Source organism: Rhinatrema bivittatum, chromosome 6, assembly GCF_901001135.1.
Source record: "Rhinatrema bivittatum chromosome 6, aRhiBiv1.1, whole genome shotgun sequence".
In the NCBI taxonomy this organism is placed as follows: Eukaryota; Metazoa; Chordata; class Amphibia; order Gymnophiona; family Rhinatrematidae; genus Rhinatrema; species Rhinatrema bivittatum.
The window spans coordinates 345841711-345857395 of NC_042620.1; the positions used below are offsets into that span (position 1 = coordinate 345841711).

The window sequence follows — 15685 nt, forward strand, 5'->3', positions numbered from 1 at the left end:
CAGATTGCTGCCAGCCCTAATCCCAGCTTGTTTTAAGACAGCTCTTCAGCTTTTGACCTGGACGTGGTTCATTGAGGCTTCAGCCTGCTCTTGCTTGGGTGCCCTCTGTCAGACTGTGTTCCTATTGGCGCCCAGGTCTCTGGGACTCTGCCTCATCCAGTACAGACTGATACCTACACTAGTTGCTGCCTCTGGGCTAACCTCGATCCACCGATTGACGACCACTGACGAGAAGCCACCTAAGTGCAGCTGGCCCCGGCACCCAAAGGCTCAACCCGTGGGGAATGAGGGCTGGTATTGATGAAGCGCCAGCTGGCCTCCGTCCATCAGCTCTCTCTGCCTGCCGATGGCGGGGCCCTGTAGGATCCCTCCTATGGGTAGCGTCAACCCCACCTTGGCCCAAGTGTCCACCTCCACAGGGGATACTAATTTTTTCTTAGGAAAATTTATTATCCTGATGTTTCGACAACGGATAACATTTTCAGGATTTTCCACTTTATTTAGCAGATACAAGTGACCAGAAGAATTAACTCCCACCGAATTTTGTAGGGCAGTCTCATTCGTTTCCTATTGTTCCATTCTTGGCAAAATCCCAACCATACAAGATTGTGAACTATGAACTATAGTGAATAACTCTTGATGATACGATGTAAATTGTGCCACTTGAAGAGAAAGCTTCATAATGGCTTCCTAGATTAAGTCAAGAGTAATGTTAGGGAGTTTAATTGAAAGTAAATGCCTCTGTTTTAGTAGGCATAGGAGAGGAAAAATCAACAGGCAGCCCTGCTGCCTCCCCACAAAGAGAAGTTTCCCCAGGACTGTGCTCCTCAACATGGGCGTCTCCCAGCATTGTCCTAGCTGGCACTTCAATGTCATCGACTCACGACGGAACACCTCTATTCCCATCGATACTAGCCACAGAGACCCCAGGTTTGGGTGGCCCATGGCGCTGCTCCGGAGTGAGTGAAAGCTCCGAGTCAGGGACTGCAGCCGAAGAGTTATCCCCCAGCAAACAATCCAGCGACTGCTCTAAAGAGCAAAACCGGGTCCCGGCTCTGAAGGAGATGCTTATGCATCGTGCCCTTTGGTGTTGAGGTAGCCAACATATCCGGATACACTCGAGCCTTGCCCTTTCTCATGCCCATGGAAAAATCACAGAGGAAAAGGTAAAAATGACAAATTTTATAGAGCAAGAGGGAGTCCATAGAGCAGTCTCCTTTAGTGTGTGGCCATTGTTCTTCTGCATTTTGTAGTATCTTCTTTTTTGACCAAATCTTCTATTGGATAAAGAAATATGATAAATAGCTTGGGTATACTATCTTGGGCTGCCCAGTCCTTTTTAAAACAGGTGGGCAGATCTATAAACTGTATGCATAAGTAAATGAATTTCTAATGAATTTCTCTTACATGCACAGTTCCACATACATGTTCAATATCAGACAGAGTAGAATTAATAAGAATGAAATGGAATGCTGATAATGGCTTTTTGAACTCTGGGGTCTTGAGTGGGGAGTTTTTGAATGGCCATCTCAGTTTGTATACATACTATAGAATAGGAAACGTAAAGGTCAATATGCTTTGAAATCTGAGGCAATCTCACCTTTTTCCAATATAAGTGTTGAATATTTGTGAATTTTGATATGGATCTGCTTTTGTGCACTCAGTACTACGCATCAGAATTTGAATAATAAGTCCCTAATATGTTCTTTATTTGGAGGGAGGGGTGCTGCCAATTAAAAACATAACAATTTGCCATACTGGGTCAGAATGAGGGCCCTCAAGTCCAATATCTTCTTTCCAGTAGTGGCAATCCAGGTCACAAGTATCTAAAATCCCAAACAGTAAATAGATCCCATGCTGCTGTCGTGCAGTGGTAAGTAGTGGCTATTCCTTAAGTTTACTTGGTTAATAACAGTTTATGGACTTTTCCTCCAGGAACTTGTCCAAACCTTTTTTAAACTCAGCTATACTGATTGCCTTAACCACATCATCTTGCAATGATTCCTGAGCTTAATTGTGTGTTGCATAAAAAAGAATTTTTCTGATTTGTCTTGAATGTGCTACATACTAACTTCATAGCGTGCCCTCTGGTCTTTGTATTTTTTGAAAAAGTAAATAACCGATTTACATTTACCTGTTTTATTCCACTCATGATTTTATAGATCTATATCATACTTCCCCCTCAGCTCTCCCTTCTCTAAGCTGAACAGCCCAAACCTCTTTAGCCTTTCCTCAAAGGGGAGCCTTTCTGTCCCCTTTATCATTTTGGTCACCTTTCTCTGTACCTTTTCCAGGGCAACTTTATCTTTTTTGAGATGCAGCAACCAGATCTGCACACTGTTTGCTGAAAGGGAAATTTTAAGACCCGTGCGAAGGCGTACATGTGTGTGTGGTTCCCGGCGCGTGCACACAGATGCACCAATTTTATAACATGTGCACACCAGAGGTGCATATTTTAAAATCTGCTCCCCACAAAAGGGGGAGAAATTTTACAACATACACACAGTGAATTGATAGGCCTTAATCCCAGTTCCCTCCCAGTCCGTTACAATAACGGATCAGATTGGGAGGGAACTTCCTAACCTGCCGCCTTTTTCCCCTACTAACCCTGACCCCTAAAACCCCGCTAACTAACCTATTTTTTTTTTGTTTTATAACTTACCTGCTCTCTGGAGCAGTAGTAGGTTGAGCAAGCTGATCGGTTGCTGGCGCGTGCTTCAGTGGGACAGTGCCTAACGGCTCTATCCTGACCCACCCAAGCCCTGCCCCAGCCACCGCTTCTCCCAAAAAGCTTTCTTGTGCACGTACGGGCAGATACACACGTGGCTGTGGGCATTTTAAAATCCCCGCGGCACATGCGCATCTCATCCATTTGCGTATCTGCCCGTTTCAGCACACGTAGCGCTTTTAAAATTCAGCTTTAAGTGCAGCCTCACCATGGAGCGATATAAAGGCACCATGAGATTCACTGTCTTACTCTCTATTTCCTTCCTAATAATTCCTAACATTCTTTTTGCTCTCTTCATCAACTCTGCACAGTGAACCGAGGATTACAAAGTATTGTCCATTATGATGGCCAGGTCCTTTTATCCAGCTCCCTTGGGCTTCCAGCTCATTCAGAATCAGGACTGGAATCCTGTCACCTTTCACAAATATACAGGATTTTCCCTCTATTTAAATCCTCTCTCAACTCATTTATCCCAGTCATTGTGGTGACAGTTCTCTGTTAAAGGCCATGCACCAGAGCTCCTTTTAGAATACTGCAATCATTGGCCTTAGGTTTGACCACTAAATGTCACCATAGTCTTTGCGGCTGGCCAGGGGAGCGGAAACTCTGATCCAGGAAATGAACCCAGGTCTACCACATGGCAATATTCAGTATGGGAGGGTATAGAGTCCAACAGGGTAAAGATCATACAAGAGACTAAATGCTCAGTAGAATCTATATGGGTAGAAATCCCATGTGTGTTGGGTAAGAGTATAGTGATAGGAGTATACTACCGTCCACCTGGACAAAATGGTCAGACAGATGATGAAATGCTAAGAGAAATCACGGAAGCTAACCAAATTTGGCAGTGCAATAATAATGGGAGATTTCAATTACCCCAATATTGACTGGGTAAATGTAACATCAGGACTTGCTAGAGACATAAAAATTCCTGGATGTAATAAATAACTGCTTCATGGAGCAATTGGTTCAGGAACCAACAAGAGAGGGAGCTATTTTAGATTTAATTCTTAGTGGAATGCAGGATTTGGTGAGATAGGTAACGGTGATGGGGCCACCTGGCAACAGTGATCATAACATGATCAAATTTAAACAAATAACTGGAAGGGGGATAATAAGTAAATCTGCAGCTGTAACACTAAACTTTCAAAAGGGAAACTGATAAAATGAAGAAAATAGAAAAAAGCTGAAAGGTGCAACTGCAAAGGTTAAAAGGGTTCAACAGGCATGGACATTGTTTAAAAATACAATCCTAGAGGCGCAGTCCATATGTATTCCACACATTAAGAAAGGTGGAAGGCAAAATGATTACCGTCATGGTTAAAAGGTGAGGTGAAAGAGGCTATTTTAACTAAAAAATCATCCTTCAAAAATTGGAAGAAGGATCCATCTGAAGAAAATAGGATAAAACATAAGCATTGTCAAATTAAGTGTAAAACATTGATAAGACAGGCGAAGAGAGAATTTGAAATGAAGTTGGCCATAGAGGCAAAAACTCATAATAAATTTTTTTTTAAAAATATATCCAAAGCAAGAAACCTGTGAAGGAGTCGGTTGGGCCATTAGATGACCGAGGGGTTAAAGGGGTTCTTAGGGAAGATAAGGCCATTGCAGAAAGACTAAATGAATTCTTTGCTTCCTTGTTTACTAATGAGGATGTTGGGGAGATACCAGTTCCGGAGATGGTTTTCATGGGTGATGACTCAGATGAACTGAACGAAATCACTGTGAACCTAGAAGATGTAGTAGGCCAGACTGACAAACTAAAGAGTAGCAAATCACCTGGAGCAGATGGAATGCATCCTAGGGTACTGAAGGAACTAAAAAATGAAATTTCTGATCTATTAGTTAAAATTTGTAACCTATCTTTAAAATTATCCATTGTACCTGAAGACTAGAGGGTGACCAATGCAACCTCAATATTTAAAAAAGGCTCCAGGGGGCGATCTGGGTAACTATAGACCAGTGAGCCTGACTTCAGTGCCGGGAAAAATAGTGGAAACTATTCTCAAGATTAAAATCGTGGAGCGTATAGAAAGACATGGTTTAATGAAACACAATCAACATGGATTTACCCAAGGGAAGTCTTGCCTAACAAATCTGCTTCATTTTTTGAAGGGGTTAATAAACATGTGGATAAAGGTGAACCGGTAGATGTAGTATATTTGGATTTTCAGAAGGCGTTTGACAAAGTCCCTCATGAGAGGCTTCTAAGAAAACTAAAAAGTCATGGGATAGGAGGCGATGTCCTTTCGTGGATTACAAACTGGTTAAAAGACAGGAAATGGAGAGTAGGATTAAATAGTCAATTTTCTCAGTGGAAAAGGGTAAACAGTGGAGTGCCTCAGGGATCTGTACTTGGACCGGTGCTTTTCAATATATATATAAATGATCTGGAAAGGAATTTGACGAATGAGGTTATCAAATTTGCGGATGATATACAATTATTCAGAGTAGTTAAATCACAAGCAGATTGTGATACATTACAGGAGGACCTTGCAGTAGGGATGTGCAGCAGGGATGGATTCATCCCATTCGGTATCATATTCGTCAGGACCCAAATCCATTGCATCTATTCTCTGGGGACCCCGATCCATTCATTAGTTACATATGTATTCGTTTCCCAAAAAAAACCCCCTATCCCAACCCTTTAAATTTAACTACAACCCCACACCCTCCTGACCCCCCCAAGACTTTCCATAAGTCCCTGGTGGTCCAGCGGGGGTCCTGGAGCGATCTCCTGCACTTGGGCCGTTGGCTGCCAATATTCAAAATGGCGCCAATAGCCTTTGTCCTTACTATGTCACAGGGGCTACCATGCCATTGGTTGGCCCCTGACACATGGTAGGAGCAGAAGATGGCACTGGCCGTCCATTGCTCTGTGATGTGAATCGGTTATTTACACTTTCGAATAATAGAAGGACTAGGGGGCATTCCATGAAGTTAGCAAGTTGAACATTTAAAACTAATCGAAGAAAATTATTTTTCACTCAATGCACAATAAAGGTCTGGAATTTGTTGCCAGAGGATGTGGTTAGTGCAGTTAGGGGCAGATTTTCAAAGGGTTTTGCATGTAAATCTAGGAGGATTTACGTGCGCCGAGCCTATGTTCAAAGGCCTGGCGGCGAGCGTAAAGCCCCAGGAAGAGTGTAAGTCCCCGGGAAGAGTGAAAAAATGGCAGGGGGGTGGGGAAATCCGGGGTGGGGCATGGTCAGAGGCCTCTGCAGGGCTGCTGGGCTGAGGAATCATGCGCCGGCAGTTTGCCGGCATGCGCAATTTACGCCTGTCTCTGGCAGGCATAACTTGTGAGACAAAGGTACAGGGAGTTTCGAGCTGGGAGCGTGACAGGGAGGGGAAGGGGGGGGGAAGGAACAGGGAAAGCCAGCTGTCTCATGAATATTTATTATAGATTTCTTGAAAGCCAGCCTTATTGACAATTCTTGATGACCACTCTGAGTATTTCTAGAATTATTTTTGCAAACAAGTTGGTCTTTTTATGCTGTGTAATAACTTCCATTCTAGGTGACTATGGGGGAGGAAAACAAAGGTGGATTTTAAAGATACTGTCAGGTTCATTTAAGTAGAAAAATGGCAAATATTTTTACACCAATATATGAGTGTTATTTCGTGATAGTATTATTGTTTATTGATTTGTTTCTCTACCATGCAATCTTTTTCCAGAATAATGTTTTTAAAAAGTCAATATTTTGCCATTGCTATGAGGCAAGCTGTCATGGCTGCAAGTACATTTTATCTTCATGCTAACAATTTCTCTCTGACATGAGTCAAGCATATGTATACCTCAAGGTCAAGGTGTCTTAGCCCTAGGCTTTACTAGGGGGGATAAAGCAAAACACTTGTAATGCCCCAAGATACTCTTAAAAATTCATAAGCCAAGCTAAATAAAGCCACTATTTCAGAGTGTTACTCTGTAGTGAATTTTTGAAGATTTTATAATGGAATGAGAGCAGAGGAATCTCGTTAACCATACATGTTCAGTCTGTTATCAAGATTTGTACTATGATTTTAAAAAAATTTTGATTTGTCCGCTAACAGTTGCCTTTTAAAATTAGAAAAAAAAAGTAACATAGAACTTAATGGCATATGCAGACCACAAAAATTAGCTAGTCAGCCTGTTTCCCGTATTACTGTAATAACATAGAGCCTAATGATCTCCAACTTTACACTCACCACCCGACAGAGCTAAAGTTCTCATGTGATTGTTTTTCACAATATACTTTTTTGTGTTAGTGATTTGTGCTTCCAGAATTACACTACAATGCCTCGTGTTTTATTCTTCAGAGGTAGTAAAATGCCTCTCACAAAATTTCATAAGTCCTCATAATATTGGCTGAACCAATCATACATTGACGGCATGATCAATCCTTGTTCCAGTTCTGTTCAATTTTAGTTTTATAATGATATTGCAGAGGCATTTGTCGGATAGAGTTATCTTTTTGCAGATGAAACAAAGGTCTGGAATAATTTTGATACTTCAGATGAATTAAAAAATATAAGGAACAACCTAAGAAAATTTATAGAATGGTCGAGTTTGGCAACCAAGATTAACATCCTGATTTATTAAGAATTTTTTCCATTCTATGTCTATGAGAAAAAAATCTTTGGGATGCAGAAATCCAAGAGAATAGTATTTGATGGGGGTGTGAGGAACTAATGTGCATCAATCAAAAGAGATCTTGGGACTAATCATATTTGATCCTCTCAGCTAAGCAAAACAATGCAATAAGGCAGTGGCAGCAGCTAAAAAATGCTGGAGAGAGCAGGTAGAGGCATAACCACTAGAAAAAGAAATTATGATGCCTCTGTAAGGTCACTAGTGAAACTCCTGCTAGAGGATTGTGTCTGATTCCAGAAATCATATCCCCCCCCCCCCAAAGGAAATAGATAGTGTAGAGGCAGTACAAAACAAAGCCATCAAAGTGGAGTGGCATCTGTACCATAAACCCTATGAAATGAGACTTATGGAACTAAATATGTGTACTGAGAAGAAGAAAAAACTGCTAGAGCCATTCAGATACCTCAAATGTATAGATTATGGGGTAGATTTTCAGACGAGCGCGAACAGCCTACTTTTGTTTGCGCTCCAGGCGCAAACAAAAGTACGCTGGATTTTAGTAGATACGCGCGGAGCCGCGCGTATCCACTAAAATCCTGGATCGGCGCGCGCAAGGCTATCGATTTTGTATAGCCTGCGCGCGCCGAGCCGCGCTACCTCCCCCCGTTCCCTCCAAGGCCGCTCCGAAATCGGAGCGGCCTTGGAGGGAACTTTCCTTTGCCCTCCCCTCACCTTCCCCTCCCTTCCCCTACCTAACCCACCCGCCCGGCCCTGTCTACACCCCCCCTTACCTTTGTCGGGGGATTTACGCCTCCCGGAGGGAGACGTAAATCCCCGCGCGCCAGCGGGCCTGCTGCGCGCCGGGCCGCGACCTGGGGGCGGGTACGGAGGGCGCGGCCACGCCCCCGGGCCGTAGCCACGCCCCGTACCCGCCCCCAAAACGCTGCCGACACGCCCCCGGAACGCCGCGACGACCGGGCCCGCCCCCCGACACGCCCCCGACACGCCCCCCCTCCGAGAACCCCGGGACTTACGCGAGTCCCGGGGCTCTGCGCGCGCCGGGAGGCCTATGTAAAATAGGCTTCCCGGCGCGCAGGGCCCTGCTCGCGTAAATCCGCCCGGTTTTGGGCGGATTTACGCGAGCAGGGCTCTGAAAATCCGCCCCTATGTACAAGAGCCAAACATTTTTCAATAGAAAGGAAGGCTTAAAGAAAATAAACTCAAGAATATAAGAAAATTAGGGGTAGAATTTAAAAGGAGCGCGTGCGGCATACATGTGCGCACACTACTTGACGCACACACATGTACGCTGAATTTTATAACTTGCGCACGCGTGTTATAAAATCAGGGGTCAGTGCGTGCAAGGGAGTGCACAATTGTGCACCTTGCGCGCGCCAAGCAGCGCTGCCTTCCCCCGTTCCCTACCCCTCCACCCCAGCTTCCCTTCCCTTCCCCTACCTCCCCCGTCCTTTCCCCCCTACCTTTTTTTCCTGCTTTTTTTTATTTCACAATTTACTTCAACCCTGGGGCTGAAGTAAGTTGCGTGCGCCGGCCAACTGCCGATGCGCGATCCCTGGCACAGCAGCAAATATGACCGCTGTACCGGGAGCCTGACCCCACCCCGCCCTGCCCCTTTTTGCAAGCCCCGGGACTTACACGCATCCCGGAGCTTTACGCGCGTCGCCGGGCCTTTTTAAAATAGGCCTGGCGAGCGTAGACCTGGTTAAGCACGTAAATCCTTTTAAAATCCTGGCCCTTATTCTATTGTAAAATGTGTTTAATACATGGAACATTCTTTTAGATGAGATAGAGGAGGCTGAAACAATAAGAGAAACACAGAAGATCCTTAGATGCAAGGATGTGAGCGTAAAACTTGAGGTTGGATAAGCTTTGTGCTGTTGCATCAGGAATTAGAAAAACAGATGTTACTTATGGTCCTTATGTTCATTTAGAAAGATCATACTTTTCCCTCGTAAAATAATATAGGGTGCTTTTTTGTTTTCTTGGTCCATGATACATATTGACTCTCATCTATTCAGCCTAGACATGTGTTCCATGTACATTGAAAAGGTAAATACTGGTGTAAAAAATGTTTAAAGCCATAGAAAATGCAGAATGAAACAAGGTACAATATAAAATAATTCTGCAATATTAGTTTATGAAGTCTGCTTACTTGTTAATTGTTTCTGCTTTGCAGTGGCCATGTACAAAGAACCTTCTCTTCATGATCTCACAGAATTTTCAAGATCTGGAAGTGGGACCCCGACAAAAAGCAGAAGTGTTTCAGGAATGCTAAATGGAGGCAAATCTATGAGTCAAAATGAATCAACGTAGCAAGGATAAGCCAAGCCAAGTGCTCTAAAATGGAATCTTACCTCTGGATGCTGTTGAATTCTTACCTAGCGGTCTTTCATCCAAATGTCCAATTATTCAGGACAAGCCACTGAACTTGCATAGGTAAACTCGTATGTCAACCATTAGATCTTCCGGTTGTCAATGGATATATCCCATTATAGTAGAATATGCTTGTACTTCTCAGAAGGTACCTGGATTTCCATGGAATAAAATCTTGGAGAAGAAATGCCCTGCTCTCAGTCTCTCTCTTTATATCACCTATGCTTTGTGGAAAACTAAACAAAAAACATTTTTCACAGCACTCACTGCTGATAAGAATTTGATTTCCACCTGAGAAATAAAAGACCACTTTTGCTCTTTAAAAGGAAATTTTAAAGCTTATATGTTTTATAGGGGGCAAACACAACAAACAATGTAAAATTGTTCTCTTGGCTTTACTGTTTTATATCTAAGCTTAATGAAATTGTAATATTAATTTGGAGTAGTGCACTTTTTTGATTTTCCGCAGATGCAGCTTTCTGAAATCTGTTGGGTCATTAAAGCTGGGTCTTTAAAAGTAAGCAACAAAGACAAAAAAAAAAAAATACAAAATCAGGGTTGGAACTGAGTTTGCATCTCAGGCTCATGTAAACAGTGTTCTTGTGGTTTTAAACACACCGAAATATACATTTTTATATATTTGTAGTATTCTGGTACAGTTTTTGTGTTAAGTCCACTCTCTAGAAGCCAAGTTTGTTCATCATCCCAAAACAGTGAAAGACACCATTACTTAAGGCTAAGGCTGTCCAGTCATGTCATTTTCTTTTAATTCCATTTTTGTGTATCATGTTGAGCTATTGTTGTGACTAATTTTCTAATGATGATACTGTAGAATTAAAGATGACTCATTCTTTTTTTTTTTTAATATATGTAATGTCTTATGTGTTAGAGTCCTTCTTTCACTGTATCAGGTATGTGACTAAAGCGTACAAAGAAACATTTGGACAAGTTACCCCTAAACAACATATACACATTACTGGGAAATTGTTTCGGTTTTGTTAGTTTTCCATTTAGATCATCATAACTGTTGCATGGGAGAAACTTGGAATATTGCAATAGGGTTGCATGATGTATAGGATTTTGTGCATTAAACTATGTTGAATTCTGTGCTCCAAAATTTACATGGTATGTACAAGCAGTTTTCTGTCTTGTAAAAAAAAAACAAAAAAAACCCCAGTTGTTTATTATTTGTTGTATACACAAACATGCACTGAATAAACTATTTATAAGATATACTTTTTTTTTTTTTTTAAATGTTTGATAATTCATTGAATTAACTGATGTATTATTTTCTTCATATTAACCAACGTGACACTCTGAATTCAGTATATGCTTTTTAAGCTGAAATGCTGAACATTAAGGTGAGGGATGACTGAATATCCTTGATTCCAGTTTAAATTCTGAGCACATTTGATGTGAATATATTTGGATCCTCAAAGTCCAGTTTTTCCCAATCAAAATCTGAAGCCTCTTAGATTGGATTTATACAAATATTCACATTTGAACTTGAAGATGGCCATTAGGCAGCAGGGGAGGGGGTGTTAAGCTCTTTTAATTTCAATATGTATTTTTAAATAATTTATTTATTTTATTTATTTATTTATTGGCTTTAAGATATCCACATTCGTGGGTACATCATGCCGGTTTACAATATAACTCAAGGAGGAAATTACAAAAAACCAGGGTGGGGGGAGAGGGAGCAGATAGGAAGAGAGAAGGGGCAAGAGAAGAGAGGGAAAAACAGGAAGAGGAGAAAAGGAACAGTACCTGATGGAAAACAACAGAAGAATATAATAAGTAACATTGCAAATTATACACTCAGTAAGGGACTGTGTATAACCTTATACACTGTGGATAACCTTATATAAATTATACACTCCAAAAGGTATTATATACAATAATAACAAAAAGTATTATATACAATAATATACATTATCTTTAACTAGTACATTCAGGAGACACTATATATGACATTACAAATTATACATTCAGAAAGGCAACTATATATACTAATGTATCAAACAGGAAGAGTAAAACTAAGGGCCAGATTTTTAAACCTACGCGCGTGGTCTACATTTGTGCACGCTAGCCAGCACGCACAAATGTGCGCCCGATTTTATAACATGCGCACGCAACCGTGCACATGTTATAAAATCTGGGGTCGGCGCGCACAAGGGGGTGCACACTAGTGCCCCTTGCACGTGCCGAGCCTTAGGGGAACCCCGATGGCTTTCCCTGTTCCCTCCGAGGCCGCTCTGAAATCGGAGCAGCCTTGGAGGGAACTTCCTTTGCCCCCCCCTCCTTCCCCTCCCTTCCCCTGTCTAACCCACCCCCCCAGCCCTACCTAAATCCCCTCCCCCCCCACACCTTTATTTTGTAAATTACGCCTGCCTCTGGCAGGTGTAACTTGCACACGCTGGCTAGCTACCAGCATGCAATCCCCGGGCACAGATGCTGTGCCGGAGGCCTCAGCCCCGGGCCACCCACACCCCGCCCCTTTTTTCAAGCCCCGGGACATACGCACATCCCAGGGCTTTGCGCGCATCGCCGGGCCTATGCAAAATAGGATCGGCTCGTGTAGGGGCTTTTAAAATCTGCCCCTAAGTGTACTTCCAATGAGAGCTAGGCCTGCAGTCCTACAGCTGACTTGCCACCATGGATTCAGTCTGTTGCCTCAGGTCCAGGGTTTAAGCTTATCATCAGCACACAATGTATTGAGCTAGTCAAGATCCCCAAGCAAATCATGTCAGCTGTTGTGAAAGAATTGCCTTTGGAAAATGCATTACTTGTGCTTGGTGGTGGTGGACTGACCTGACCCAACGTCCAGGAAAACTAAAACTGTAATAGCAGCATTGGTGGCAGATGTGAGCTCTGTGCAGTAGCCACAAGAAATGCTTGTGCGTTTGGGATGGCATCAGCTGCGGCTTTAGCAAAAGTGACAGAGGCTGAGTCAAGTGTTTATCCTCCCTCAGTTTTCTCACCCCTCTGCAAATGCATCACCTTCCTCACATACATTCTTTTGCTTTACAACTCTTTACACCTTTGAAACAAATACTACCTTAGCCACCATTGTAATGCATCATGCAAATCGCCATGGCCATGAGAACGCAATCTGGTGGATGCCAGCAAGCCTAACACTCCCAACTCCATGGCAGGGGTGTCCCACTAGTTTCTGCATACCCTTGCCCAAAGATAATTATTTCTACCATGTCACAGCTAAAAAGAGAAATATGGACTGGATTTTAAAAAGGTTATGCGCGCAGGTCCTATTTTAAAAAGGCCTGGCGACGCGCGTAAGGCCCAGGGACGTGTGTAAGTCCCGGGGTTTGCAAAAAGGGGTGGGACGTGAGCGGGACATGGGCTGGGCCAGAGGGTCCAGGCACAGCGGCCTTTTGCCGCTGTGCTTGGGATCGGGCGCCTGCAGTCGGCCAGCGTGCACACCTTACTTCAGCCCTGGGGCTGAAGTAAGTTTTGAAACAAAAACGAAAACAAGGAAAAGGTAGGGGGGAAAGGGCGGGGGAGGGAAGGTAGGGAAGTTCCCTCCGAACCGCTCCAATTTCGGAGCGGCCTGGAAGGGAACGGGAGAAAGCAGTGTGGCTCGGAGAGGGCTCAGCGCATGCAAGGTACACAACTGTACACCTCCTTGCACGCGCCGACCCTGGATTTTATAACATGCGCGCGCATGTTATAAAATCGGGCGTACATGTGCACGTGCAGGGTAACACGCACACATGTACAACCACGCGCTCCTTTTTAAAATCTACCCCATATGTTCATGGGCTTGTTCATCATACAGATTTTCCCCCAGTTTTTCATGCTGGATCAGACCAAAGGTCCATCAAGCCCAGTAAACTGTTAACAACAGTGGCCAATCCAGATCACAAGTACCTGGCAGGATCCTAAAAGGTTGATAGATTCCATGCTGCTTATTCCAGAGAAGAAGTAGATTTCTGCAACTCTACCTTAATAATGGTTAATGGACTTTTCCTCCAGGAATTTGTCTAAATATTCCACTGAATATCCCTGAATAAAATTGCTCAGCTACCTTTAGCTGGATAACTTTAAATCTAGAACATAAGAACAAAAGAACATCAAATTTCCATAGTGGGTCAGATCAAAAGTCCAACAAGCTCAGTATCCTGTTAACAACAGTGGCAGGATCCCTAGGGGTAGATAGATTCCAAGCTACTATCCCAAGAATAAGTAGTAGATTTCGGCAACTCTACCTTAATAATGGTTAATGGACTTTTCCTCCAGGAACTTCTCCGAACCTTTTTTAAACACAGCTATACTGATAGCTTTCACCACATCCTCTGGCAACGAATTCCAGAGCTAATTATGTGTTAAGGAAAAAGAATGTTCTCTTACTAGTTTTAAATGTATTACCTAATAACTTCAGTTTGTGTCCCCTAGTCTTTATATACTTTTCGAAAGAGTAAACAACTGATTAACATTTACTCATTCCATTCCACTCATTATTTTATAGACTTCTATCTTATCTCTCCTTAGCCATCTCTTCTCCAAGCTGAAGAGATCTAACTTCTATAGCCTTTCTTCATAAGGGAATAGTTCCATCCCCTTTATCATTTTGGTCACCCTTCTCTGTACCTTTTCTATTTCTGCTGTATCTTTTTTAAGATGTGGTGACCAGAACTGCACACAATACTCAAGATAAGGTCACACCATGGAGCGATACAGAGGCATTATGATATTCTCTGTTTTATGCTCCATTCCTTTCCTAATAATCCCTAGCATTCTATTTTCTGTCTTGTCACCTGCTGCACACTGAGCAGAAGATTTCAATGTATTTTCAACGAGTACACCTAGATTCGTTTCCTGAATGGTGGCTCCTAATAAGGAACCTTGCTATCTGTAGCTATAATTTGGGTTACTCTTCCCTACATGCATCACTTTGTACTTGTCCAAATTAAATTTCATTTGCCATTTGATTGCCCAGTCTCAGAGTTTTGCAATGTCTTCTTGTAATTTCTCACAATCCTATTGCGATTTAACTTTGAATAATTTTGTGTCATTGGCAAATTAGATCACCTCATGTTCCTATTTCCAGGTCGTTTATAAATATATTAAAAAGCAGTGGACCCTGAACAGATCCCTGAGGTACTCCACTATTCACCATTTTCCATTGAGAAAATTAACCATTTAGTCCTACCTCTGTTTTCTATCTTTTAACCAGTTGACACTGCCCCCTATCCCATAACTTTTTAATTTCCTCTCATATCAACTGACTCACCTTTATTCACATGTCTATTTACACCCTCAAAAATATTTGGCAAATTTGTGAGGCAAGACTTCTCTTGGCTAAATCCATGTTAGCTTTGTCCCATTAAACTATGCTTCTCTATGGGCTAAATTTTAAAAGCCCTGTGCCTTTTTGCATAGGCCGCCGGTGCGCGCAAATCCCCGGGACGCGCGTAAGTCCTGGGGCTTCGTAAAAGGGGCAGGGGTCGTGTCTGGGGGCGTGTCCGGGGGTCAGGGGGCGGTCCGGGGCAGGTCCGGGGGCATGGCGATGGTTCGGGGGTGGGCCAGGAGGGCGGTCCAGAGTCCCCCGGCACTGCGGCCTGTGCCAGGGGATGCGAGGCGGCACTCGCAAGTTACGCCTGCTTCAAGCAGGCGTAACTTGCCCAACAAAGATAGGGGGGGATTTAGGTAGGGCTGGGGGGTGGATTAGGTAGGGGAAGGTGGGGGGATATGGAAGGAAAGTTCCCTCCGAGGCTGTTCCGATTTCGGAGCAGCCTTTGAGGGAATGGAGGCAGGCTCCGCGGCTCGGCACGCACAGGCTGCCGATTTTCCGCAGTCTTGCGCGCGCCGACCACGGATTTTATAAGATACACGTGGCTATGCGCGTATCTTATAAAATCCGGCGTACTTTTTAAAGATCTACTTCTCAATGTTCAGCAATTTTGTTCTTTATGATAGTTTCTACCACTTTGTCTGACACAGATGTCAGACTCGCTGGTCTGTTCTAG

The 15685-nt window shown here is 43.2% G+C and overlaps 1 protein-coding gene across 6 annotated transcripts in view; it reads left to right on the forward strand.

Annotated features, from left to right (window-relative positions):
• FGF13 (fibroblast growth factor 13) overlaps nucleotides 1-10931 on the forward strand; it is a 1035235-nt gene extending 1024304 nt beyond the window's left edge. For all 6 annotated transcript variants that reach the window (XM_029607781.1, XM_029607784.1, XM_029607783.1 and 3 more), the window contains one exon: nucleotides 9502-10931. In XM_029607781.1, coding sequence (XP_029463641.1) covers nucleotides 9502-9638 — 137 coding nt within the window. In that variant the 3' untranslated portion in view covers nucleotides 9639-10931. The remainder of the gene's footprint in view (nucleotides 1-9501) is intronic.
• Nucleotides 10932-15685: the final 4754 nt, after the last annotated feature.